Here is a 27,680-nt window from a genome sequence, read left to right on the forward strand (position 1 = left end):
CTCGCGCGCGCACGCACGCACGCACGCACACTTTCCCTTAGCTGTGCTTTTGTGTTTTGTCAGAATTAATGAGAAAAGTTCCCTTGCCCTAGGGGTAATTAGTGTCCTTGGAGTTAAATAAGCTAATACTTAGACACCTCTGGCACAAGCAATTATGTTTGTGTATTGAATAATTGATTCAAAGAGGGGGGAAGGGCTGCTAATCAGATCTGAGCATAATGAATTGATTTAATTAACAGGGGAATCCGAGGGTCTCTGGAAACTGCGCGCATTTATTCAGTGGCAGCAGAGGCGAGCGCGGCACATAAACTGGGAGAGAGGCGGCGTGAGTTTGCTTTTAGCAGTTGTCAGATTTGCAATTGGATTTGTTTGAATATAGTTGCTGTTTGGGAGCAAATGAGAACGAGAAAGAGAGAATATTAACAGCGAGGAGAGCTCAGCCGTTCAGTCTGAGCGTCTGATCCGTCCGTGTGTGCACAGTTACAGATAGGCGACATTAGATTTATATCGCTTTTCATTGTTTTGCCTTTTTTGTTTCTCTCCTATTCGCATGGAATTTATCAAGAGCAACCAACGCTGTTTGATCGCTATTTGTTTGCATTTCAGTTCAGTCCGGATAGGGGGATCTCGCCGCGTATACCACCGTATTTCGTCTGTGAATTATTATTGATAGGAGCGAGAAGAGAGAGAGAAAAAAAACGTGCAGACGGCAATTCATCTTTCCAGGGTTTTGATTTATCGAGGCGTAGTCTAGTCAACCGCGCGTTTCAAAGCCATTTCCAGGAGAAGCTCTGAGCAGACCGAGCGGTGCAGCCTGCTGGAGCCGAGGACGGATCGCCCGGGGAAGGACTCCTCGTTCCTCAGGACGATGGTGTTGGACAAGGAAGAGGGTGAGTAACATCTCCGGCCGTAGTGTGCTATAACCCGGGGAGTACCACGGAAAACTACTGACATTTTACACGTTAAGTGGCTCCCGTCGCCCCGGACCCTGCGCACCAGCAGCCTCCGCTCGGTACCGGGCTTTTTCAACCCCGTTTAGTCGCGACAGGGTCCGTGTTTTTTTTTTTTTTGTTTTTTTTTTCCCGTAAAGAAACCTTAATAGAGTGTGGCTGCTTTCTGTGCCATGAAGTTAAGGTGTACTTACACACAAATAGCCTGCAAAACTGCAGTTCAGTGTTGATTGCTCGCCTGTTTATTTGGAGCAGATTTTTTTTTTGTCTGTAGCGTTTCTGTGTGTAACCCGGAGTTTGAGGATACTCCACAGACGCTGCAGTGCATGTGGCTCCTCTTTTCTTTCCTGCTCCTAAGTGCTTTTTGCGTCTGTGAAGTTAGCCAGGCAGCCTTTGACATCACCACGGGATGGGAGATGACAGCAGAGTGCTTTTAACTTGATTGCAAATTATGGATAGCGCCGTGCACCGTTCATTCACTTTCCATCCAAATAGGCCTACTTGCATTACTTATCTATTTCAATGTATTTAGGTTAATGGGTGAGGCAATCTAATTAATTTTAATTTAAATCAAACTCGCCTCTAATGACGTCCCATTTTGGATTAAACCGATGTAGAGATGTGCAGTGCATCCATCGCTTTCAGGTCTAAATGGTGCTCAGTGTGCGTGTGTGTGTGTGTGTGTGTGCATTTTTATACATCATGATAATATTCAAATGCAGACTATTTACATTGCTAAAGGCTTTGTGTGGTCTGAATTGGAGTTTTTCCCTCTGATGTACTTCTTCCTTCTAACTCTTCATTAAGAGCATTTTGAGGGATGTTTTGCTGACAGTGTAGACCACCTGCTGACATGCACAGTGACAAACCCCACCAACCCAACACACGATTCTCTGTTATTTCTCAAAGTACAGTAGAGCTTTTGCACATTTGAGTTTATCTAGGGTTCCTCCCTCCTCCCCCACCTCCAAAAGTAATGGATGCATTTGTTAGCTATTATTTATGTTTGAAAATGGAGATTTCATATCTCTTAGCGGAGCATCCTTTCACTTATACGTCTGAAAACCAATAAAAGGATTGCGGCAGAGACATAAATTGGCCTGTCTGGCTGAATCCATGTTGTGCTGCAAATGTACCTAAATTAACTCAGCTGTAAATTGGCTCCTCTGGATGTCTGTCTAGCTAAAAGTTCTCTATATGATTCATGATTCAGATTGCTTTTAACAGTTATTGGCTAAGCAATATGGTAAATGTACAAGGTGATGCAAATGGCATTAGTGGGAAAGGATGCACAGAAGCATGTAATGCAGTCAATACTACATTAACTACTGATGCCCAATTACAGAACCAGGGAGAGTGGCTTTTAGGAGCATTAGGACTTGCAGAAAAGCTGAGATCACCTGCTGCTCATTGCCTAAAAGCTTCACCCTTTATTTGCTGGTCCCAACAAGCAGCTCCAGCATTTTGGCCAGGTTGTCAACAGAGCTGCTTGGGTCTGGTCTCTTTCAGTGTGGTGCCTCTTAGCATTTATTGGCTCTCAAGTTATAGGCTTGTCAATTCAAACCTAACTGTCTAATGTATCCACTTAGTGTCTACGCAAATAAACGTATGTTTATGCGGAGAGGGGGGTGTTGGTCAGTGTTTTGGGAGGCCACATGGGTGTTTGTGTATGATTACTGTCTGTTCCTCTTGATTGATCCACTATTAAGCCTATGTGTGTGAGTGTGTGTGTGTGTCTGTGTTTGAGCGTGCTGCTTAAGTATTCATATTTCAGCCAGTTATAAAACAGCTCGTCAGTGTGTCTGGTCTTGTGTTCAAAGTGTGCAATCCCAGTTGGCAACACAGTAATGCTGCTGCCTGTTTGGCAGACTGTTTTTGAACTCTGACTTCTCTTTGAAAAGTCTGCAACAATTTGTGCCAATTTGTGCCACTAAAGTAATAACCAGAAATGAATCTCTGTGCCCCCCGGCCATCCCCTTCAGCTCCATTGAGAAAATGTGCCTGTTACAAATCAGCTCCTCCCTGTATCAGTCGGAAACTGGACGTAAAAATTCGAATCATAACTTGAAATATTTCTTATGCTGTAAAAGGAATACAAGCACTGCTCTGTGAGATGACCTAATGTGCAGGTCATAGTTAGTAATGAATAGCAGCACATGTACCGAATCTGTGTTAACATTTCATTTCACCCTGTGATATTAAGGCTCCAATTTGCGTCTAATTTTCAAGTAGGAAAAAAAAAAAAGGCAACTCAGCCATTTTCTCTCCTTCTTCATACCAACTGTCTGAGAAAAAAAGTGGGTCCACACACTGAAGACATATTTTTGCTGAACATTAACACAACTGCTCTCTACACACACCTCAGCAGAAGAAGAAGAAGAATCAACTTTATTAGCAGTATATATATTTTTACATACACACACTGAATTCGTCTTCTGCATTTGACCCATCCTTAGTTGAACACACACATGCAACACCCGGCAAATTACATGCAGTGAAACACACACAGGAGCAGTGGGCAGCATCAGGCGCCCGGGGAGCATATTGGGGGGTTAAGTGCCTTGCTCAAGGGCACATCAGCCGGCTAATAGAGGGGGGGAGTATTTTTCGCATTAATCACTCCACCACACCCAAATTTTTCCTGCCCGTCCAGTGGGGGAATCGAACCGGTGACCCTCCGATCACAAGTCGCTTCTCCAACCTCTAGGCCACGGCTGCCCCCATAAAAATCAAACCCAAAATCCTCCAGCTACTGATAACTGTCTGGTTACCTTTGCTTGTTAATTTACGACCCTGTTATCATCCTGTCCAGTGACATTTGTACATTCATAAAGCATGTGATTGAAAAGCAATGCTTCGGATGAATACAGACTGGTGATGTGTCAGCTGCTGTAATAAAACTTGAGCTTCAGGCTCCGATTTTTATTTTGAAATAATAAGAATTGCTTCATTCTTTACCGGTGTTACCATGGTAATACTGTCTTGTAGCAATGTTATATTGATTTAGAAAGTGGACAGTAATATTTCTTTTCTGTTATTTGGTTTCCGAGGGTTGATTTCTAATTTCCAGTTGGAGATTACTTTTATATGTTCTTTAAGTCTTTTCACTTTTCCAAAGGAATGCAATTTGCTCCCCTGTATTTGCTATTTTCTCAGCTTATTGGTTTGCTCTTACTTCAAAATTAAACCTGCCCATTTCAAATATTGAAATTACGTCTGGTTTTTGTGCTCTGGGCCCTGAACAATATTACAAACACATTGCCTTGTTTGATAAGTCAGTACCATTTTTTTTAAGCATTATTACAGGTACCAGCATCCGCCTTTGCAGTACCTTTCCAATTTTGTCTTAGATTGTCAAAGGAGTCTTGTGTGTTTTAAACAATTGCAAGTGCAAGCGTTACACAAGTGAAAACAGTAAAATTTCTTTCTATTTTTTTTAAATTTACATACACATAACAAAATAGCACCAAACTGTTACAGTGTGAATCTTCCCCGATACAGATGTGGTAACAACATGACCTCCTCTGCATTAACATAAACATGTTTTGTGCCCTCAGTGCTTTGATCATCCATGTTATATAAAGCTCTTATCATTATTCAATTCAGCTACGTTAAACTAAAAAAATAAAACAAAACAAAACAAAAAAAAAAGAACACAAAATCACATACGTATCATTTTCAGCTATGAGTGTTTAATTCCATCTAATCTGTTTCTGATCTTATAAATGCAGAATTCCCACTGGAGATAATTTCATCTGTCTCCACTAAACCTCCAGATCCCTATCAGTCCTCATTGTTTCACATCTCTGAGTGCTGGAGATGTGTGTAAAATTCTGTAATTTTGGCGGTATTCAAAAGGACTGAATTGAGACTTAAGAGACACGTGTTAGCAAGCGCGCACAGCTGCCTTCGATGTAAATGGCTGCACTCATCAGTGTGGCACACAAACTCAATTATGCACTCTTGAGCTGTAAGAGCATCCCTTTTATTATTGCCAGAAGCCACATGCTAGCCATGTTATCATACAAATTTTCACAGCAAGATCTCGCTATCACATGCATCACAGGGAATGGATGGTCCCTGTTGTGCTGTCCAAAGTCTTACCCTCTTTCAAGAAGAATTTTTGTATGTTGTTCAGCTGCGTGTGATAGTGGTGAAGGTTGCAGAGATGGAGGTGTCACGCTGAAAATTATGCATATAAATAAGAAAGCCACAAGGGCATATATCAGTTCAGATGTTACATTGAAACCTTTTACAAAATTCACAAATATGCTGACAAGTTGGGATGAATCATTACTTTAAACTACATTTTAAATCGCCTCGGAGAGACCCGATGTCTTACTGCAAGCTCTGAGACAGACGCAGACATGCTCAGAGGTGATGTGGACACATGCAAGACGGTAGAAAATGAACCCCAATAACCTAACTGTACATGGTTGAGCTGGTGCTAAAAAACGTCACCTTATTTGCGTACAACATGTAGTCGAGCTTTAATGACAATGACCCGGCCTACAAGTAAATACATTGTTAGTTACTCGTCAGTTTGAATCACGTGGAAGCAGGTCTCACTGCACCTTGTCCCAACAAACCTGACTCTCTTAAGCTGCTGCTGACTGCACTTTATTCATACATCGACCCCTCTACAAACACACGCGTGCACACGTCTTGCAACATCTCATCAGTTTTTATATTATATATATGTGTGTGTGTGTGTGTGTGTGCGCGTGTATTTGTATATGTGCATGCACACACACACACACACACACACACACACAAACAAACACCTGTTTACCTACTGTGCGCTCTCTGCTTTGACTTACTTGGCATTCTAATGCATTCTGTAAAGCTTTTTCTTTGCTCTCTGGAAAATCATTTCTCCCCTGATTCTGTGTTCATAGGCTGAGTAAAGAAGACAGGAAAGATGGGAAAGTGACATGACATGCAGCAAAGTTCTTGAGATGAGCAGATGCCAAAACTACAATGTCAGCAACTATGGTTCTTTGACAGTGTGAAGATGCTCAGAAAATGTTTCTGAAGAAAAACTCTAAATATTCTCTCTCTAAATATTCTGCAGTAACAACGCAACACGTCACCTGTTACGCTCTGTAAGGCAACATAAGCACGTTGTCTCAGTGGAAATCAAAACCCTAATGCTACCAGGGTTAATATCATCTTGTATATACTTAAATGACACAGTTCTTGTGTGTAAAAACGCGTAAGGACATGATGAGAAAACTGTCTCACACATTCAGTCATATAATAAGCTACACAAAGCACTCATGCTTCTTTACTGCAATGAATAAATGGCATTAATGACATATCTGAAAGTCTTTTAGAGCCAGATGAAACAGGAGTTTGATGGCTATAGTGAATTATTCATGTGTCAACTGAATATCAAATCATAACTGTGCTGATGTCTCTTAATGCTTTCTTGTGTCATAAAGCAAGATGATCTACCATCAGTATTAAACAGGTCTTTTTTTAGTCCCACCTGAAATAGACCCTTGATCCATATTTGTTTACATAAAACACAAAGCTGCATATAGGCATTTATCTTACGTTTTATAACATAATACAATACTGGGTATTTTAGGCCAACACCAATAAAGAACTAATTTTTATTAACTGATAGTCTTTTTTGTTTGTTTTTTAAGTTGTTACCAGTACACACTGGGTGATTTTACACTTGGAAAAATAAACCTGTCAGTGCTCTCTGGTGGACAAGCTATGAAATGGAGACACGGTAAAGGTTTGCAAAACACCTCAAACCTTCTTAAGCGATGAATTGATTCGGCTCAAGTGCGTTTGCTGTCGTAGGAAGCAGGAAGCCCTCACAAGAACTGTGCAGGGTAAAACGTGTTAGAGCTTAGCTTCTTGTGGAATGTCCCTATTAGAAGCAAACATTTGGAGTGATGTTACTTGCAAAGTGGCAACACAACCGAGAACAGCGGCTGACAATTTTCACTCACATCCGTGTGCTTCCCTGTTGTGTAATCAGCTGCTGATTGGTTTGATTAATCCTGGTCTATGCTAAATTTGGGGAAATGGGCACCTGCAGTAACAGTGTGTTATTGTAATAATTTAGTTTGAGAAGTCAGCTATATGAACTGGCCTGATGTATTCTCTCTATAAGATGCACACATCCCAGTGCCAGCGACATATTTCCTGTTTGCCAAAGTCCTGATCATCAGAGTATTTTTCATCAGCACTAGGTCCTGCCTGTATGAGTACGTGGCTCTGAGGATGGCAGTGTTGATTGGTCAGAGAAACAAACTTGTGGGTGTAAGGAGCATCACGGCCTCTAGGGGCTGCCAGAGAGGCTCTGAGACTTTAAGTTTTGTTCCAGTGTCTGTCAGTGTCTGTCAAACACCACTCTACCGTATTCACATTTCAGTATTCAGCTTTACCTTTGGTCTTTGCATGTATGACAGAGATTTCAGATCTGTTTTCCTTCTTACCTGTAATCCCAGTCAGAGGATGGAGGAAAAAAACAAAACAAAACACTAAGTGTAACACACTAGTGCGCACTTAACAGCAGTTAAACCACAATTTGTTTTAATGTTAGTGGACAACTGGTATTTTGTAGGCCTATAAATTGCAGTTCTTTTGGTTTCACGCACACACATACACAATATGTACAACTTAACATGACCTTCACTTGGCTATTTTCTGGCAAAAACAAAATGTCACACGTATTTATTTAGGTCAAACACAGCAAAGACTCCTCAGATCTGCTTTTTAGTACAAGAATCCAAAGAACCTGAGGAGGATGGAGGCTTCACACTTTAAGATATTACAGCTATCTTGTTGGTAAATAGAAAAGCCTGGGGTGCCTTCTCTTAAATAACAGCCAACATGCTGAGAACTAATCTCTTATTGGATGACCTTCAGTAAATCAAATCTTAAATAGCTAATTAAAGTCTGTGATTAAGTGGGCGGGGAGGGGTGGGGGGTAGTTCTTTCCCTCTTAAAGCTAGTAGATTAGGTTTTGGATATTGAAGTTCTTGATTTAATCAGGTCTTAAAACTATGATGTTCAGAGGCAAATGACAGCCATCATCCTCACATATTCCCACCGAACTGAACATTATCTTGTTTCCAAAGTCCGCCCTCCTCAGTTCAATCACACCTCTTTAATTTTATTTCATTTCATTTGACCAGTCATCTGTAGTTGAATTGCCATTTGATTTTAGCCAGTAACCAGGATTACGCCCAGAAGACAAAGGGACAGTCTTTATATTATGAGGTAATATAAAAGTGTTAAAATGAATTCGTAAAAAGCAAGCCATTTTATAACGAAATATCAAACGTCATCTACAGTTTTCCTCTCGTGAGATTTAGGATAGACTGCACTGCACGAAGCAGACTAGTTTACCATCCCACATCACACCAAACCTTCATGAAGATCTCTTTTGCAACTGCACCCAACGAACCTCCCTCATTATTTACCCCATCAGGTGTGGGAGTTGAATGACATTAGAGGCCTGTGCTGCCAAATAACTGCCCCCTGCGGGGAATTTGCATTATTCAAGATTAAAGAGCCTCACGCAGTGCACCACAGTATGGTGTTCCTTCTTCCCCTCCATTTTTGACACACTGAGGACCCTGAATGGCACACCTGTCTCCTGGCATATCCTTTGAAATAATAAGTGTGCAGTAATTGCTGGGGAGTGGGGAGGATTTTGTACATCACTTCCTGACCTCATGAGTGACACAAACTTTAAAGGGCTACATTTATTCCTCTCCAAATGCATTTTTAATGTGGACTAAAAGTGTTTGTGCATTATTCTGTTCCGGATGGCGGAAGGTGGCTGTGACAGGTCTAATGGTTTGATTTTTTTTTTTCCAGGAATCATGAAGTGGCAGAGGCTGCCTCGTCCATCAGAGTTTAAAAGTATATACTTTGAGAATAGATGGATTTTTGACGGTCGATCTCACACCTACTGTAAGAGGATTGAAGATGAAGATGCATGCGCCATCTCGGTTATTGACAGCTTACACTTAAATGAAAAATGAAAAAATGGCAGGTTTTAAGAACCAAACACCTTGGAGCAGCAGCAGACAAAGCCCAACACTGCGCCCACATTTGATTGGCTAGATGCAATATCAAATTTTCCCTTTGCTCTGTCAACACTCTGAGTCCTCCCTCTTTAAAAGCTCTCGTGGGTTTATTTGGGGTAACTCTGCACGATAAAACCATGAGTGTTTGTGCTTTTTTCTCCTCCTCTCCATTCATCTTATTCCCTTACTCTCATTTTCTTGCCCCATCTTTCGCTCTCTCACTCTCTTTCTGCTGTTGACAGCTTACCTTGCAGAGCTCTAATCTCACCCTACTACTGAGCAACCAAGTGTTGGAACAAGTCGCCTTCTGTAATAATTTGGAAACTCTGCCAGTTTCATGTCTTTAAAAAAAAAAAAGCAGCAATGAATTTAATTAGAAAGCTGTTGCATATCTCTGTGATACATTTCTTTTAATTAACCCCATGTGAATAAATTAAAAATAATAGGGGGCTGAAAAGTGTGGAAAAACACCCTAATGAAGTTTTCCGTTAATTGGGATGGAGACTGCTGCCAAACCACAGTGAGTAGAGAGCACCAGGAGCTAACAATGCCTTCTGTAAGCCTCAGAAAAGGGCCCAGGGCCTTCGTGCTGACTTCAAGTGTAAGAAATGTACCTCTGACGTGATGGAAATGACCGTGGGCTGGGAGAAAAGGCAGTCCTGTTCCAGGCTGCTCTGCTGAGACTCCCCATGCCGCGCTTGAAGCTGGGCCAGTGTTATTGCAGCCCTAATGCGGCTGACTCATTTGGAGCGGATCAGGAGTAATTATGGTAGGGAAAGTGGCTGCCGACCGTGGGGGTCAGGACACTTGTAACATGTGAAAAGAGCAATTATTCCAGGAGACAAAACCCTCCCTTATCCTGAGCAGTGCCAGGGTCAATGCAAGGGACGGCTGGGCTCCGTTTCACCGGGGCTTATTAGCCACTGCAAGCTGCAAAGTTTGAGAGAGTGCATCTTGTTAATGAACAGTCCCCTCCTCATCTGCACCAGCCCTGTCTGCTCTCTCTCCCTCTTACTGTGGGTGTTAATTATGTCATAATCATAGCATGCATACAGTCCCAGAAATCACCTCACAGACCCCAGCATTCATACACAACCATCTGGAAATGCAGCATACCGTACAGTAACATAGAAGCCTTTTACAGTGAATTGTAAGGGGAAAAAAAACAAAGTCAGTATGAAATGTAATATTGACTTGAGCCTTGTAAGAAAACTGCCTTATTTGTGAGAGCATGTGTGTGTGTGTGTTTCTCGCTGTGAGTGTGTGTGCTCATGCATATCTTTTCTTTTACTCCTTGCATATGCTCCAGTTAAGCTTCAGAACATGAATCACACAGTGAATCAGTGGTCTTTATTTTGCTTATCATTCAGAATACACTCATCAGTCTGCTTTCATTTGTCATGTGTATTCCAGCTGATATTATGACCAGATGTCTTGTATTTTGTCTTGGCAATAGAGAAATGTATCTACGGGCTCAATTACAGCGCTGACGGAAGCTGAATGAAAGGGGCTGATTCATGCACACAATGGCAAGACATCTGCATGAGATCCCTATTAACCTTAGTGGCAAACACCTTGGCCTGAGGACAAATTTTATTTAGGATCGCCATGGTCACGGCATTTACAGTGGTGCCTGAAAAATAAGAGTACCGTTCAATGACCAGCCCCTGTAGCTTCTAAACTGCAGACTTGCAGAGAGCTTTGGTAATACAGTACCAACACTGCATTTTTGATTTTTTTTTCCACTATGACGTTTTATCTCTTACTATCCATAAGAGGGAAAATATAATATAATCTAAAAGGTTCTCTAAATCATGCAGCAGTTTATAGATTCCTCGTAGACCATTAACATCTGGTTGATGTCTTGTGCAGGAGTGCTTTGAATTAACTGATGATGATGATGACAAATGCACTTGTTTTAGCTAAATGCAATAAATTGGTAGTGCAGTATCTAATTTCCCTGAGCATCCCAGCCTGTGTATTCACCACGCTGGTGGTTAACAATCTCTTATTTGCTGCAGCTGGGAGTTGGAATTATAGGGGCCCCTGAGAGGAGGCCCACCCAGAGCCAGCTTCCACTTTCTTGAAAGCCCACCTCCCTCCCCATGTGTCAGGAAGGCTGAATTCTCATCAAGATGTTTTACCTCCCCCCTGAACCAGCAAAGTCTGCATCACGCCATGGCATCAGTGCTTTTAATTGATCAAATGACATAAAAAAAAAAAAAAAAAAAGCCACACACAATCAGATGTAACTGTCCCTGCTGCCATTAAGGCTGAGTGCCTGTGAGAGCAGCTGCTCCATTGGGATTATGTAGTGAAAGATACTGCAAATTTGTGAGTCAGTTTCCATACAATTTTACTGTATGCACCGGAAACTAGAACTGAAATGATCAAATGATTAATCAATTAGTTGGCCATTTTATTTGGTGGCCATTTTGATAGTTGGTTAATCAATTCATTCATTTTTCAAGCAAATTTTTATTGGCTTCCAGTTTTATATGATTGTAAACTGAATATGTTTGGGTGTTGACTGTTGCTTAGACAAAAGCGATTTCAAGAAGCCATTTTAGACGAAGAAATTGGGATGAGTAGATTAATCAATTAGTCAATCGTCAGAAATGTCACTGGCAGCTATTACATTATTAAAATTCTTATAATCGATTATTCATTTTAGTCACTTTTCAAGCAACATTATCCTACAGTAATAACATCCAGCTTCCAGCTCATATGTTTATAAATTAAAGTTTATTGTCTTATATGACAGTAAAAAGAATATCTTTGGGTTTTGGAGTTTTGATCCATTTAAACATAGATCACCTTGTGTTGTGGCAAGTATAACAGGAATTTTTCCCTCCTTCAATGAAAAAAGCCAATGATCAATTAATCCAGAAAACAATTGGCAGAATAATTGATCATAAAAATAAGTGCTAGTTGCAACCCCACATGAAACTAAAAAATAAAACAGACTGCAGAAATACAGACACCATTAACATTGGCAGTGTAAAAATTTAGCAAGCGGCGTGAATTTTTTTGTAGCATTATTAACTTTGCACCCACAATAGTTGTTGCCAAGGCAATAACCAATCTTCTTCTAGTACACATGACATGACACAGCATGACTGATGGCTCAAACCTATATATGTTAAGTTTTGCAGCATAATATTTAAGCACCTGCTCACTTGTTTTGAAAAACAAACATTTTAGTGATAATGGCAGGAAAAATGGGTATGGACAAGAGTGTGTGAAAAGAAAAATGATTTGCCAAATCATCTTTCTTTTCACACACTCTTGTCCATTCTGAGGAAATGTGTGTTTATGTAATAATTGTATGTCTCTAATATCAAGCATTTCCTTGAGTGCCTCAAACAGCATATTTTCTTCTAAAGCCGTAAATATATCAAAAAGGTTAGCAGACTGATGTGATTTTTTTTTTTTTTTTTTTTTGATAACTGCAAAGACGGAAGTCTAAATGGGGTAACACAGAAATCGGATGCTATCTCTATAATGGAAAATACATGCTCTGACAGACTGCTTGGGCTGAGAAAAACTAACTGTACATATTCTTGAAAGATACAATCTTAAAGAAAGTCGATGGATGGAAGACGGGAGAGATGACAGGCCTTTACACACAGTACTAATGGCAAATTAAATTCCTTCTCAGCAAGGATATTTGGCAGGGCAAGTGCTGTCTCTCCACTTTGAGGGGTAAAATGCATCCCTTGTTGGAGAATGAATCGTGATGTGGAGAGGCATGCTTTTGGTGACATCAAATGACACTGGAAGGTCAGTGGCACTTGTATCTGTTAAATGGATTGGATTAAGTGGAGGCTGCCTCCTAGTCTGCTGCTTCCTTTCATAATGCAGCTTTTCTTTCTGGGAGGTGGAAAGCATGGGAGGTTCTGTTCTCCTCCACAGTTTCACATAGCGCCAGGAGTGGTGACAGGTGCAAGAAAATGTCTCATGGCATTAAGGGAATTGAAAAGACATTTACTTACACACACACACACACTTTTTTTTTCTGTCTCTGCTCTTTGTTTAGGAGGTTTGAGCTAGTGCTTGCTACACTACTATTAATGCTGTTTTCCAGAGGCTGCTTTGGTAGGAGACATCAAACCCATGTTTGTTCCTTGCAATGACTTCAAGAACGACGCATCATTTGAATGTGCAAACTGGTTCACTGGCAGGCACAAGTCAAGACACCTCTCTTCGTGTTAGGCCTGAAGGACCAAGGGCCTCATTTACATTACAAATGTTCTTCCATTTATACTTGAACTTAAGGTCATTAGCTATTGCGCATACGTTGGATTCATAAAAGATGTTGAGCATTAAAAAAACCTTGCTTAAGCAGGTTCTAAGAATACCTTTTGCAACTTATGCATCTGTGAACTATAAATCTCAAATCAGCTTGAATTAACAGCACCTGCCTTGCGATTTCTCCCTATATAATGAGGGTTTTGTAAGGAATAACAGTGGACCAAAAGAGAAAAATCAAAGTTATTTGAAGACAAGAGCACAGCGATAGAGAAGACTGAAGCCATTACTTGTAGGACTGAATAGCGGGTTAACAAACAAAGACAAACGTGCAGCTCGGGAGTGTGTTGCTGCTGCAGTGAGTGAAATGAAAGACAGAACTGTGGCTCATATTTAAATGAACTGAATTCAATTCAATTAATTCCTCACACATTTAATTGATCAGCAGGAAAATCACTTATGTCAAGACTACTTCGAGATATGATCCTTTCCATGACAAAAGTAAGGTTTTATAAACAACTCCTTATACATGGTTTAATGCTCTGGATCAAAACTGATCATAAAGCTGCTGGTCTGTTTGCTTGTGAAAATGATGGTCAGACAAACTGCAAACACAGACAGAAGAATGTATTACTTTGATGATACCTAGCAGGGTTTTCAACAAAGTGTGCATACAATAGAGGGGCTGAGCAGCATACAGCAATTCCGGGATAGGTTAAGCGTTGGCCTTTTCAAACGCGGTGTAAAACACACACGTGATATGTTGAAGGAGAGTGTGGCGGGTGGTGGTCTCAACCAATTAGGAGTAGTTCTCTGGAGGTGGAGGAACGACCTTTTTGTATAATTAGTTCTCTTATTTAAAGCAAAGATTTTGAGTAGAATAACTAATTAGGTGTCATAAAAGGCAAATTAAAGATTTTTGTGATCCCCGAGGGAATTGAAGCAACTCCTTTCATTTTCTTTGCCCAAGCTCTAAAGCACACACGTACACAGGCACACACACACACACACACACACACACAGGCATTTTCTCTCTCCTCATTAAGACTGTTTTTAGTTCTGTTGAAGTCTGTCAGGCGAGCACTGTTGGCATACCTGCAGAGAGCTCCCCTAACAAGCCATGAAATGCAGGTAGAAGAGTCCGCCCTTAGCCAGTGTGGCTTGAATTTGAAGCTTTTTAGCTTCATTTACACTGAACATTGGTATTTATAGCAGGTTTTGTGATCCTAATGTGCCAACTTCAAGGGGCCTGTTTTGGGGGAGGGAGGGAGGTGAGGGAGCTGGAGGGCAGGCAGAACACTAATTGATGGCTCCCATCGCCAGTACTGAACCAATAAGCCTCTGCTTTCCACTCCTGATAAAGAAATAAGATGGCTCAACACCATCAGAGCACTTACTGACATATAAACCAAAGCCATAAATTTATCTAACAAGCTCTCTTATTTCTTTCACCTCTTTTTAAAAAGGGAAATGCAAATTATATTACATTCATAGCATTATTGATGTGTGGATGGCCAAAATTGCAGAGCAAATCTGGATCCAGTAAGGTGATTTGGTGTGCAGATGTGTGTGCGTGTGAGTGTGAGAGAGAGAAAGAGAAAATATGCTTTTTTCCAGAGAAGTCCTTTGAAAAGTGGTAGAAGGTTTATGCGAAAGAGAAGGAACTTGACAGGCTTAGCAGAGAAAAGCTGTGCACAGAGTGAAGCAGCCCCTTGTTACCAGCTGAGGTTCTGTTTATCACTGAGCCAGCCACAGAAGTTACTGTAAAATGGCAGCTCTAACTACAGAATGACCCCATTCACACTTAACATTACACTGCTGCAATTGTGCATACTTTGCTGCTACGGAAGTGGAAATAAAAACTTTGTCTTGTCTTGAACCAAATGTACCTTCACATATTCCTAAAGTTCAGCAGTAAACAGTGACATTTCATATAAAACTCAGTATAACAGGTCTTTAAAATGGGCCTTTTTAGATACCCACACATACAAAATACTGGCCTAACCCCCTGTGATGCAGAGTGTCCTGTCTTTTTTTTGAAAGAGAGAGTGAGAGAGAGAAATGTGTTTGGAAAGTAGAGTGGCAAGTGGCGTCCACTGTGTGTTCTTTTAGACAGATCAATAGCTCAGTGTGTGAGAGAGTGTCTTAAGAGCTGTTGTCTTGTGCTTTCAGCTGTGGCAGACCTGTTAGTGCTACAGAGGGGAGCTGCGCGCCCCTGCCTCTGTACCACCAGTGGCCTGAGGGGGGCTTTTAGTCCAAACACAAATGTCAACCACACATAGACTATTAGTGTTTAGTGCAGTTATTAAATGGACTTTATTTGTCCTTCAGGAAGCTAAAAGGCGTGCTTAAAGGGGACCTGCGTGACAGCAGGGCAATTTGCGAGTTTGGTAACTTAGGCTCGCTCGTTGTAGACATATGAGTACAGATAAGTGTAAAAGGAGGAAAGGCTGTAATGCTCTGAGTAGGATGTGTGTTTGTGGTTTGTGTGCGCAAATGCATGTGTGTCCCCGTGTGTGTGTGTGTGTGTGTGAACACAGAGAGTGAGTGTATGCTAAAAGGCACTTAGGCCATAACATATCTCACTGGGGTCCAGTAGCAGCGTTTTTGTGGTCAGAGGCTTTTTAAAAGGTTAATGTTAATCTATACCAAACAAAGCCCATGAGGAGCTTTTACAGCTGTGGACAGTTGAGTGAAATGGGCTTTGATGAAATGGGAGGTAACTAACATACTAGACCGCTCGCTGTAAATACCACAGTAAGCAAAATAAACATTGTGTCTTTTCTCCCCAGGAATACACAAGACATGCCCCTTCCACCGAAACCTGCTGAAGTGATCGTGTAACTTTTGTATTACAACATGTTCTTAGTGGAACAAGAAAGTCAGGGTTTTGTAGTCCAATGTGACCTGTGTGCCTATCTACATGGAAGAATGTTTTCTTTAATGCATATGAAGCAGGTAGGCAGTGTGCTGTGGCCGCGAGCGAGGCCAGGCTTAGACGCCTCGAGAAGCAGCCGGCTTATCAAAAACGAGAACATGAAAAGTCACTCGTGTTCCTGGGCCGTAAATCACGCATGGCTGTTTGTCTCCTTATCACTACAGGTGTGCCGATGCTCTCCGTCCAGCCCAAAGGGAAACAGAAGGGGTGTGCTGGCTGCAATCGCAAGATTAAAGACCGCTACCTGCTCAAGGCCCTGGACAAATACTGGCATGAGGACTGTCTCAAATGTGCCTGCTGTGACTGCCGCCTGGGGGAGGTGGGCTCCACCCTCTATACGAAAGCCAACCTCATCCTCTGTCGCAGGGACTACCTGAGGCAAGAAAGACACACAATCACCTCTCTCCACTCACAACAAACACAAAAGCCATGCCGTTCCAAGAGGTGTGTGACATGAAAGGATCACAAAGGCTTTTTTTTTTTTTTTCTTCATACCTCCTGGTACGGTTTGCTTTGGTTTCTCAGTGTCAGTTTCCTGCGGCTCCCATTCACAGAAACACAACTAAAATTTAAATCATGCCCGAGATTACTCAATGTTAGAACTTCATCAGAGCAAAACAAAATATATTGAGTTTGTTGTCATCTTTTACAGCATGCATTTAGCTTAAAAGTAATGTTGTTAATGGGGAGGCTTCAAAACAAGCATTAGTTTTTTGACTGGTGCACATATCACTATTAATTTCATTAATTTCATAGTATTTAAGGATATCCTATGACTTGACATCACAACTAAAGACAAGTTAAAAAAGACGGTAAATGATGAATTGATGAATTGAAGAGAGCGGGAGCTACTGCATCAACTTGGATCAGTTTACTTAATCTGGAAAAACTGGCATGACTGGTGCACATATCACTATTAATTTCATTAATTTCATAGTATTTAAGGATATCCTATGACTTGACATCACAACTAAAGACAAGTTAAAAAAGACGGTAAATGATGAATTGATGAATTGAAGAGAGCGGGAGCTACTGCATCAACTTGGATCAGTTTACTTAATCTGGAAAAACTGGCATGAACTTCAGTATCATTTAAATTTTAATATGTACTTTAGCTGTACTTGTGGTACAGCTGTACTTTTAACACCGAGTCAATGTCTCTTTGCTACCACCACCATAATTACTTATTAAACGTCTTACATGCAGCACTGTTTTTTTTTTTTGTTTTGTTTTGTTCTGGGTTTTTTTGTCACAGTAATATTTCTTTTTCACTGTGTCTACATGAACACAGAGGACTTCTATCATGGAGTAGACTGGCTCTCAGTTGTACCAGAGCTGCAGGCTGTGAGAAGCCTCCAGGCAGGGTTGTTGCTTCATCAGTGTCTTTGGCTCACACCCCCCACCCCCTTCAGATGCCCCTGCCATCTGCTTGTTAAATTAAACATGACCATTTCCTGGGCGTTAAGTCACATTCCCAATGAGATCCTACCATTTATCTGAGAGGGAATCCCCCAGGGGCCGACTTAGGGATGCCAGTGCCCTGGGCCTCCCTCCTAAAACTCCCTGTCCTCCCTCCTCTTTCCCCTTCTCCATTTCTCTTCTGCCTACTTGTCCCTTCACTGATACCGTACTTACAAGTTATTGCTCCCTGCTAGGTTTGCATCAGTTCATTACTCTAATTTTTTTTAAAAAAAGAGATTTAAAACAGCAACCATCATCGTGTATCACAAAGAGAAACTTTAATCATCTTGGTTTTCTTCCCACCTCACTCACAGATCTCTATGACATCTCACTTATATCTCAGCTCTTCCTCTGACCTGGAAGAAGCCTGCAGCCCACTTGAGAGGTGCTTAGAGACGTTACGTTGAGATGGGCCATTACCATCCATCAGTTCCCACCCGGAGTTAATGCTTTTAAGATGCAGTGAGAGGTCCACTAAGACCTGATGCTGCCCCCAGAAGGGGCAGATGGTGCAGATGAGGTAATAATAAATGGGCAAATGACCAAGAGAAGGCAAAAATGATGAAGCTTGGAGTTTCACTTGGTAAAATACATCTGCTGAAAGGACAGCAGCCCCAGCCCCCAAGCCATAAGTGCCTAACTGGCACTGTGGAGGGAGAAGGGAAAGCTTTCTCGCACATTAGACCAGCAAGATGTAGAGGTCAGGGAAGGGATGAAAAACTGAGAATGACACATGAAATCAAGAGTTAGGAATACTAAAATAAGAATAAAAAAGGAAAGAGGAGGAGGAGAGAGTGCACCTCTGTTGCCCCAGATTGCCTAATGAAATCCATCCCACTCGCCTGCTCTTCAGCCTGCGACAAATGCAGAACACTTAATGGCTAGAGATGCTTGAGATGAATTCTATTATGGAACAAATTAAAAACCTTGCCTCGCGTATAGAGAGGAGGCAGTTTGAGAGACCAGAATATGTGTTTGAAAGTAGGTGATGCAGTCTCTATCCGGCACCAGTTTCCTTTTCATTCCTGCTTTTCTGCGGAGTAAGACGAAGGCTCCCCTCACCTGCAGTAATGAAGTTAAATCTGTGCACTGAATTAGCCTCCCACACTTCATTAAAGACAAGCGGGTGGATCAAACACACTTTGGTTATTTCCCAGGGTTTGGAACCCTGCCATGCTCACATTAATTATTATAGGAGCTCCATCTGTGATTGTCCTTCAGTGGCATTACCAACTTATTGAATGCACTCACGCTTTCCTGAATGTTGCACACACGCACACAAACACCGAAATGCACACATACCTTAAACAGTGTCCTCCCATGCCCTCCAAACCGCTACATGAACAAAAAGTTGAGTTTCTAACGTCCCTGACATTCACTCTGCCGTATCAAGAGAATTTTTTTTTTGCAACTTGGCCACACTCTTTCATTATAAATGAGAATAATAGATTAATTAGGCGCTTCCTTTATGTCTAAGGCCCAGGATCATATGACTGCACCAGAGGGTCGACAATCTAGTCGTGGTGTGATCATCAGGACTTGAAGCCTGAAATCATTTAATCTTCTATTTCATATATTAGAGAGGACATAATAGTCATCCACTTATCAAAATGGGGTATAATTAACTGTAAGAGGAAAACGTTTTCAAGATAATGAACATTATAAGTTATTCACAAACCAGTGAAATAGCAGGGGGAAGATGATAGCTCCATCTGGATGTGACTGTTTTTCAAATCTGTCCTCTCTTTACTACTTTAGTAAGTAAAACAATCACTCTCCTCCTGTAACAGTTGCTCTTTCTCTCCGGGCAACACAGATCTGAAAAGAAAGGTTAAAACTTTCAAAAAGACACAACTGTTGGGGAGGGTCAGAACATGCGATGCATGCATTAACAGCTTTCTCTTTAATGAAATCTGACAAACCCCCATGCTGGCTGGCAAGTCTCAAAGAGCTCAGAGAACAGGTAGGAAACTTCAAGAGCCACAGCCCAATCTGAGGGTAGTGATACAGAGAGGCAGATGATGCACTGTAGGAGCTTTAAGGGTTTTGAAGTTAGCAAAGCAGCAAGTTGAAAGAACTAAAGAAGGCCCTCTTTTCTCTAAAGACCCACTGTAATAACTCAATAACAGAGGAAGGAGAGTCGAACTTCTTTACATTCGTGCCATCCAACTCTGCTCCCAACAACCCGTATTAGCATAAAAAGTAAAAAAAAAAAAAAAATTACCAACTGAATAAGAGCAGGAGCAGCACAGAGAACAGCGGTTCTCCTGTGCTGAAGACTGAGGCGGGGACACACATTGTCACATAACGTATTTAAGAGCTGGTATGAGAAATGATAATGATCGTTTCTTAACTTTAGAATGAGCAAATGACTGATTTATACTTATACGAACGCACAAAATTAAGACTATTATTGTGATAATCAATTAATCATTTTGCAATATTCTCTGATTTTATCTTTTTAAAGGTAAAGCAGACAAATTTGGAGAAAGACGGTTGACTGTTGAGTCAAATATTGGTGTAATCAGACAAGAGAGTTGATCAATTGTGTACCTTTAAACATATAATTGACTTTACCACTATAGTTACTACCATAGCTGCAGCCTTAATAACAATTATGTACTATGAAAGGAGTCATATAATATCTAAAAACAGATGATAAAATTCTTAAAAACATATACTTCAATCCAATACTTCACTTTATACTCCCTTTATCCTGTCCACAAATCTATGACAGAATGTCTCCCAGGTTGTGGGGAGCAATCCAAATCAGCATTTCTAACCCTCTAATCCAATTAAATAAACCACAGAAGCGTCTATTTTAAAATAAGACTCTTTGTGCTTCAAACCCTGTTACAATCCTGGTGTTTGATCGACAAAACCTGATGGGCGCCGCATATGATGAACAGCTCTGAACAATACTCTCATCATTCACTCTTATTTGTGAAACTCACCATTCACACTCTATTTAAATAGAAATGCTGGGGAAAAAAAAGCATTGATGTTGAATTTTTTTTTCACCCACTTTCATTTTGAGAATATTGATTTATTTAATCCAAATGCCCAGGGAAATTGGAGTGCACGAGCCACTGCACTCCTACAATACAGGACACGTCAGAACAATATGTGGGAATTCGGCAGAAAATGGTCTATTCAAACAAACAAAAAAAAAAATCTCTTGTAAATGAAATGAATTAGTATTTTTCACAAGCTAATCCACGACGTATGTTCTTTGAAGGCATTGTTTCAGTGCTGTGAGGCATATCAAGTTTAAAGAAGAAAAAAGACTGAAGCAGCCCTATGAGCATAGTTTTCTCGTGTATACACCACGCTGTGCACAGACAGGTAAAATACAGTCATTCTCTACTTTGCTTAAAAAGCTTGGACAGACATTATTGTGCCCAATATACTTTATTTCTTTATTTTGTGGTAATGTGCTGCACTCTCTCAGCTGACACTGAATACCTTCACCTTTGCATTTGCCTCTTGATCATGTTCTGGTGTGAAACATTCACTACTTACTATGCGCAGCTACTTCAGCTGTTACTCATGAGACTGCTGCAGTGGTGGTTCAACTCCGCTTGCTTTTAGCTTCAGAGGAGCAGGAAGAGAAGAGCGTGATGTGTTTGAACAGTTCTCTCATGCTGTAATCTCCTCTTAGCACGAGGAGCCCAATTAAGCTGCATGTTGATGCCACGTTATAACACAGACACATCAATTGTTGGCTGAAGAACTGTGCAAACGGGACGCTGCCATATCCAGGGCACTTTATAACACTCTTCACGTTATGGTTAAGATGGAGGATGTTTTGGTTTTTGTTTTTTTTGTGTCAAATTTCTGTCTGTGATAATAAATCACAAAGGAGATAAGGAAATCAGGTTAGCATGGAGGAAGTGGATCTCTTCATGATTTGAAGACAGCCAGTGTGATTAAGTGAGACAAATGTCTTGACTTTAGTCTCCTTTTTGGTTTGCTAATCAAACGTATTAGAACCATATTCTAAGATAATAGCCTCAGCAAACATTTAGGGCCAGATTCATGACAGAAAGTCTGTTTCTTTCTTTCAAATGTGCAGTGCAGTTTTTACCGAGTTTCCCACATTCATTGGAAACCAAAAGGAGATAATGTAACAAAACAAAAGTTCCGTTGGAGTTCTACTGAAGGTTTAGCTGAAATTTAAGTTTGATGAACACTACTATTACCACACTATGCATTGTTTGTGTTACTTTAATCAGATATTGTCAGATAAGCTTGTACTTAATTCCACAGTCCTCCTTGTGGCTCTTGCAAATCCAGTCTGGGCCATGTTTATGCCTCGTTTTCAGAGGCTGAGAATTTTGCAAAACTGAGAGTTGCAAATAGCCTGAGCTCAGTGAATCCAGCAGAATACATCATCACACCCTGCAGACACGTTTCCTGCGAATTACTCACAAACACTCGCACAAATGACCTGCAAACTTCCGATCTGACGCGCCTGTTTGAGAAATACAGCCACTGAAGACATAAAGACATCATCTGACTGTTTTCACTTGTAGCACTCAACATAACAAGCAGACTTAGTTGGAGGTGGAAAATCGGTAAACTGAAAGGAAGCAACTAATTTGATCAGTTTTTGTTTTGTTTTTTTTACCTGCTGACGAAAATATAGTAGCACTATATATATATATATATATATATATATATATATATATATATATATATATATATATATATATATATATATATATATATATATATGCACACTATTTTCTGTATTTTAATGCTATTGTTTTTAATTCTCTTATTTTCAATTTTAAGTGAAAATGCAGCATTCCAAGAGTAGCTGGGGTTGGGGGGTCTGGGCTCAAAAATATTATTTGTGTTTCATAATAAAGGGTAAAAGAGGTTATATCCACAGAATTTTTGATTGTTTGTTTGTATAGAGAATATAGATGTAGCTGAGGGAGTGAAAATTAGCCACAGGTGTCACCCACTCCTTTGACTGAAGGTAGGCCTTAGTGTCGGTGGCAAGCTGGGCTCCCCCGTCAAGCGTTTTCACAACCTGTATGTATCAACTGAGCACCATGTCCACAGCCCAGCAGGGTGTAATGGAGATGGAATAGCATAATCCTACAAGCTGTTACTGGTGTGTGCATGTCTGACTCTGTAAGTGACCGAGGCTCTGTGGGTTCTTTTATAGCCTTGGCTCCCTGAGGTTGAGAGAAATACATAACTGTGCGACCCTTCAGTCCAGTATAGAGTTCAGGTGTGGTGAAACATGGGGAGCAGACCCTGCCGTCTGACTGTCAGGACGACACAGTAAGTGTTGGGCAGAGGGTGACAAACTTTTTTTTCGGTGAATAGTAAACAAAAGGGAAAGAGTTAACCTTCATTTCATCATGTTAGAAAACTAAGAAATCAGGCTTTTGCAGAATGTGCTGGAAAATACTGTTATTGAAGCGAGGCCAGTTTGTGGAGCACTGATGTCTGGTCAATTTTTTGGATCAATACTGAATGTGTGAGAATTTTCAAGATGTTTGGAAAAGTAAAAACTGTTTTTTTAAAGGCTGTGTGAAAAAAAAATTTATATATATATATAAAAAAAAAACCCTCCCCAACTTATTAGTGTTATAGAGTGCCCGGTGGGTGGCAGATGTCTGCTGCACGAGAACATGCAGTATTTACTGATACAGTAAGCAGCTGTAACAATGTCTCTGTTTAACACCATGTGAATCCCTCTCATGGAACATAACAACCTTTCTCCCTCTGTTTCTGTCTCTCCTGCTCCTGTGGGGCAGTGGCCCCTTATTAGAGGCAGGCCTGCTGGATAGACGTTTTCTTTAACAAGGTGAAAGCAACTGAATGGGACTAACATAAACGAGGAGGAATATCAACACTGTGACTCCCCTGTCTGAGCCCTACAAGTTTTGGGGGGGGGGGGGGGACGTGTTTAACATACTGTTGGATTGGCAATCTGCTGTTGCCTTATCCCCCCTCTTGCAAAGCTGTGAAACGGTCCTTCTCCTGCAGAATATATAAATCTATCTGTGCTCCAGAATCTCCAAATTAAACATAGGGGCAGGCGCTTGGAAAATGAAAATGTAAATCTGACTGGGAAAAGCATTTGAGGTTCCTTTGCTTTGCTTTTACACCACTGCCACTGTTTGTGACCTTTATCATTTGGCTCCTATCTAATAAGCCTAAACAAGCAGAGACGAGGTTTGAGCTGTGAGTGTGTTCACTGTGAAACATTTAGATACCTCCTCAAGGTTACATCTCCCCATCATTGTCTCTCTGAAGGCAGAAGACAGAGGAAGAGAGCGAGGCGATTGGGCCTGAATCCTTGTAACTAAAGTCTTTTGAACTCATGACTACATTATAGAACGTATCGTGCAAACGTGTAAAAATCCACCTGGCTTTGGTTGGAGATAGACGAGGTATTTTAGCTATGAAAGAAGAAAACTTTCAACAATTCAAATGCTTTGCTTCAGATCTGTTTTCATTGCTTTTATAATGTGCAATGAGGAAATTCTTTGAAGTTGGATATTAAAACCATGTGATCGTTTTAATTAGATCATTAGCCAAGAATTAAGATCTATGTGTGTGACTCTCATTAACAAAAATACCAAGTCGGTGCCAAGAAAGATTTGTGCATTGCATCCAATGTATTTCTGTTTTGCCCTCTTTTCCCATCCATTACGGCATTTTTTTTTTTTTTTTTTTTTGCTATTGTTATTGCTGTCAGTACATTTTTGTTTGCTCTTTTATTGCATCAAGGTAAAGGGAAGGTAGGTTAATCTCTGTCTGTGCTCCTCTGTCTTTCAGGCTCTTTGGTACAACGGGGAACTGTGCAGCCTGCAGTAAACTGATTCCAGCCTTTGAAATGGTGATGAGAGCCAGAGATAATGTTTACCATTTGGACTGTTTTGCCTGTCAGCTTTGTAACCAGAGGTAAGAACGGGGATCATAACTGCACAACAATATCACCTTTTTAAAAAAACATTAAAGGAGCGTTAAATTGGCCAATAGCTTAAATATTACAAGTTGTCAAGGTGCAGCAGTTTTTCTGTCTTATCAATGGCCACTGCACAAGTCTAGAGTTATGGATTGCCTTCACGTGCTGTAAGAACAAAGGTTGCTGTATTCCATTTGTAAAGCTCTGCTAATTATTTTCTATTGTGACCAGCTGTTTGTCCTCATTTGTGGCTTGTTCTGTAAATCTTTTAAGCCACGGGGATGTAAAATTAGCTCTTGTTCTTATGTGTGTGTGCGTGTGTGTGTGTGAGGAGGTATAGAAGCTACAAAAATAAAGTCATCCAGAGGTGTATTGCCACATAAGGGAGAAGGAACCTACACAGATCTGAAACGGTGTTTCCTTAATGTTAGGAGCTACTATGAAATTGGAATGAGCACCAAGCCTATGGTATGATCCACACAGAATATGACATACCCAAATATTGCTTTTTCCCATTAATATACAGCCAGTAATGGCACCACTCTGGGAGCAGAACGTCCTTTGCATGCTTGTCAGGGGTGCTGTGACCCTGTTCCTCCACACAGCACAAGCCCATTAACCTTCTGCAGGCCGGATTCAGTTACCATAGTGAACACCTGCTGTAAGGGAATTATGACTGCAGTCTCTCTTCTCAGCTGGCAGACATAAAGCCAGGTCTCATCTGGCACACTATTGCCATGGCTGTTCAACCAGCCTGGCTCATTACAGAAGCCAAGCTATGCTCGGTTATATTCTTATCTTCACTCTCCTTCAGTCACATTATGGAGCCGTCTCCACTGTGTCACACAAACAAACAGCAGCATAGAGAAGAACATCAGTAGGGCAGGCTGCTATGTCTTATTCTCCCTCTTCAATTGACTCAGAGACTTTAGAGGGAAAAACATTCTCGAGCACTGGAACCAAACTGGTGTGTTAAAAGCTAACCCTGTGGCAGAGTTTCCCTGGAAACTCTTGTGGTGCCAGAGCCTTTTTGCCAGGCCGAGGGGAGTTGACCTGCCTTTCACTGGGTGCCAGCGCTCGTGTCTGCTTGCTTTGAAATGATAGGGGTTTAATCTACTTTTATTTGAAGCCACACATTTATGGTGACCATCAAAACAGGTTTTGAATTTGAAGAGGCACAGTGTCAGTGTGCCTCAGGTAAAACATCTCCAGCACAAATGTGCACATACAGAAACGTCATTACCTGCTGATCTTAAATGCAGCATTTTCACTGCTGGAGCAGAGCAGGCGTCAGCCAATCAAAGCACACGCTCGCTCTCTCTCTCTCTCTCTCACACACACACACACACACTCCCCACTTTGCCATAGTTCCAACAGTAATTGTCCTTGTGATTTTAACAACAGTTTTGCCTTTGTTTGTTTTTCTTTGTCAACAGGTTTTGCGTGGGGGACAAGTTTTTCCTAAAAAACAACATGATTTTGTGTCAAATGGACTATGAGGAGGGCCAGCTGAATGGGAGCTTTGAGACACAGGTTCAATAGTTGGAACCTCGTGGCAGCAACAATCGGCTCCACACTTAACACACGTGATGGATGTTCTGCTGCACTTGGAATAAGACAAGCGTCTGTCTGCTTGCCTGCAATACTTTTTAAAACCCCTTTATCAGTCCCTAAGGACTCTATTGTAAATGTTCAACTTTTTGCCCTTCCCACACCCCAACACTGAGCAGTTACAAATTTTGATGTACAGTTGTGCCTGCTTAGCTGAGCACTGTATTGCTTGTATGTTTTGTGAAATTTGTTTCTGGTTTGTTTCATTTTCCTTTTAGAAATGGTTCATTGGAGGGTATGTACAGTCTGTTTTCTCTGTATATATAAACTGGAACATTTATTTTATGAAATGTAATGCAATTTTATTACTAGTGTGAATTAAAGATTCTTAAATGTTCATAGTGAGTTTTTTTCTCTTGTACCAAAACCAAAGTTGATGGAGGAGGTTGGCCCACGTGTCGATATGTAATCATGTCTCCAGAAACTGCAATGCTAAAAAAAAAAAAAATATCCTTGCAAGAGAAAAAAATATATTTGAAGTCCTTCTTCCAAACATGATGCAAGAAAACAACTTTTATTACATTTTACAGAGTTCTGATGGAATTAGAAATGCTGTTTAAAATGAACTTAGTAAGATTTTATTTGGAATAAAAGAATGCTTCTCCAAAGTGTTGTTGTTGTTGTGAACGTGCAGGTGTCACAATAAGGAGTTAGTTAAGCTGAGCTGCTCTCTGCGATTGATGCTTCACTAATTGCCATGTGATTATGAGAGTGAATTGGCCTGGAAATGAAATGCAACAGCAAATAAATTAGAAAATAAATGCTCATTGAGTTTGAGCTCATTCAACTTCATCAGCAACAGAGGTGCACAGGTGTATTAAAAAGTACTTTTCCCAGAAGACTCTGTTTATGGAGCTGTGTGACTGATACACACACCATGAGCCAACGACATAAGTCTGGTGGAGCTGTCAAATACTCAGATGATCCATCAAGTGATAGTTCATGTCAGTGACTTCACTTGTTACATGTAGTCTGATGAAACAATCAAGCAATCATTTTGTACCTGTACCAGGATTTCATCTTGAAATATCAAAATATTCCACAAATCTTACTGACGTTTATGGGGGGGGGGGGTGCATGAGAAGTTTATGACTGCAGGCTGAAACACACAATCTTTATGGGGCAACTCTGGATTTGAATTATACTGCTGGTAATTTATGGTTTACTTTAGATAAGAAGCTCAGCAATTTATAACAATTAGATAAGAAGACTTAAGCTGCTTGTTTTGTCTGACCAAAAGTCCAAAACACATACATATTCTGTTTACAATGATGGAAAATAGAGAAAAAAGTGGGAATTTGTCACTTTTGTTTGAAAAAAGACTGATTCCAGCTTTAGTTTTTTATATTTAGTGTTTTAGAGCCACTTTAGTTCGATTTAAATTATATAAATTAATCTGCCGTGTTAAAATCTCAACACTGCTGTCATGTTAGTTACTTTGAACAGCTGTTGTAAACATGTTGAAAAAAGGGCAA

The 27,680-nt window shown here is 40.8% G+C and overlaps 1 protein-coding gene and 1 long non-coding RNA gene across 3 annotated transcripts in view; one reads left to right on the plus strand and one right to left on the minus strand.

Annotated features, from left to right (window-relative positions):
• The window catches only part of LOC124058728, a 159,159-nt gene that overhangs the window by 105,920 nt on the left and 25,559 nt on the right, over window positions 1-27,680 (minus strand). The gene's annotated exons all lie outside the window — the stretch shown is intronic.
• On the plus strand, window positions 13-26,823 carry lmo1 (LIM domain only 1). 2 transcript variants are annotated; one of them, XM_046388253.1, is made up of 5 exons: window positions 13-325; window positions 607-890; window positions 16,364-16,577; window positions 24,465-24,590; window positions 26,031-26,823. In XM_046388253.1, the coding sequence occupies exons 2-5, from the start codon at window positions 869-871 to the stop codon at window positions 26,134-26,136; spliced, it is 468 nt and encodes a 155-aa protein (XP_046244209.1). In that variant the 5' UTR covers window positions 13-325; window positions 607-868; the 3' UTR covers window positions 26,137-26,823. The 2 variants fall into 2 exon arrangements, with proteins under 2 accessions (XP_046244209.1, XP_046244198.1); XM_046388242.1 differs by having other exon boundaries at window positions 13-890.

Source organism: Scatophagus argus, chromosome 1 (genome assembly GCF_020382885.2).
Source record: "Scatophagus argus isolate fScaArg1 chromosome 1, fScaArg1.pri, whole genome shotgun sequence".
NCBI lineage: Eukaryota > Metazoa > Chordata > Actinopteri > Scatophagidae > Scatophagus > Scatophagus argus.

What these genes read in the sequence shown, in the direction of transcription:
- lmo1 (XM_046388242.1), top strand. Translation starts at nt 869, where the DNA reads ATGGTGTTGGACAAGGAAGAGG. An exon ending in TGTCGCAGGGACTACCTGAG is followed by an intron (nt 16,578 to 24,464) that starts GCAAGAAAGACA and finishes TCTGTCTTTCAG; the next exon opens with GCTCTTTGGTACAACGGGGA. An exon ending in TGTCAGCTTTGTAACCAGAG is followed by an intron (nt 24,591 to 26,030) that starts GTAAGAACGGGG and finishes CTTTGTCAACAG; the next exon opens with GTTTTGCGTGGGGGACAAGT.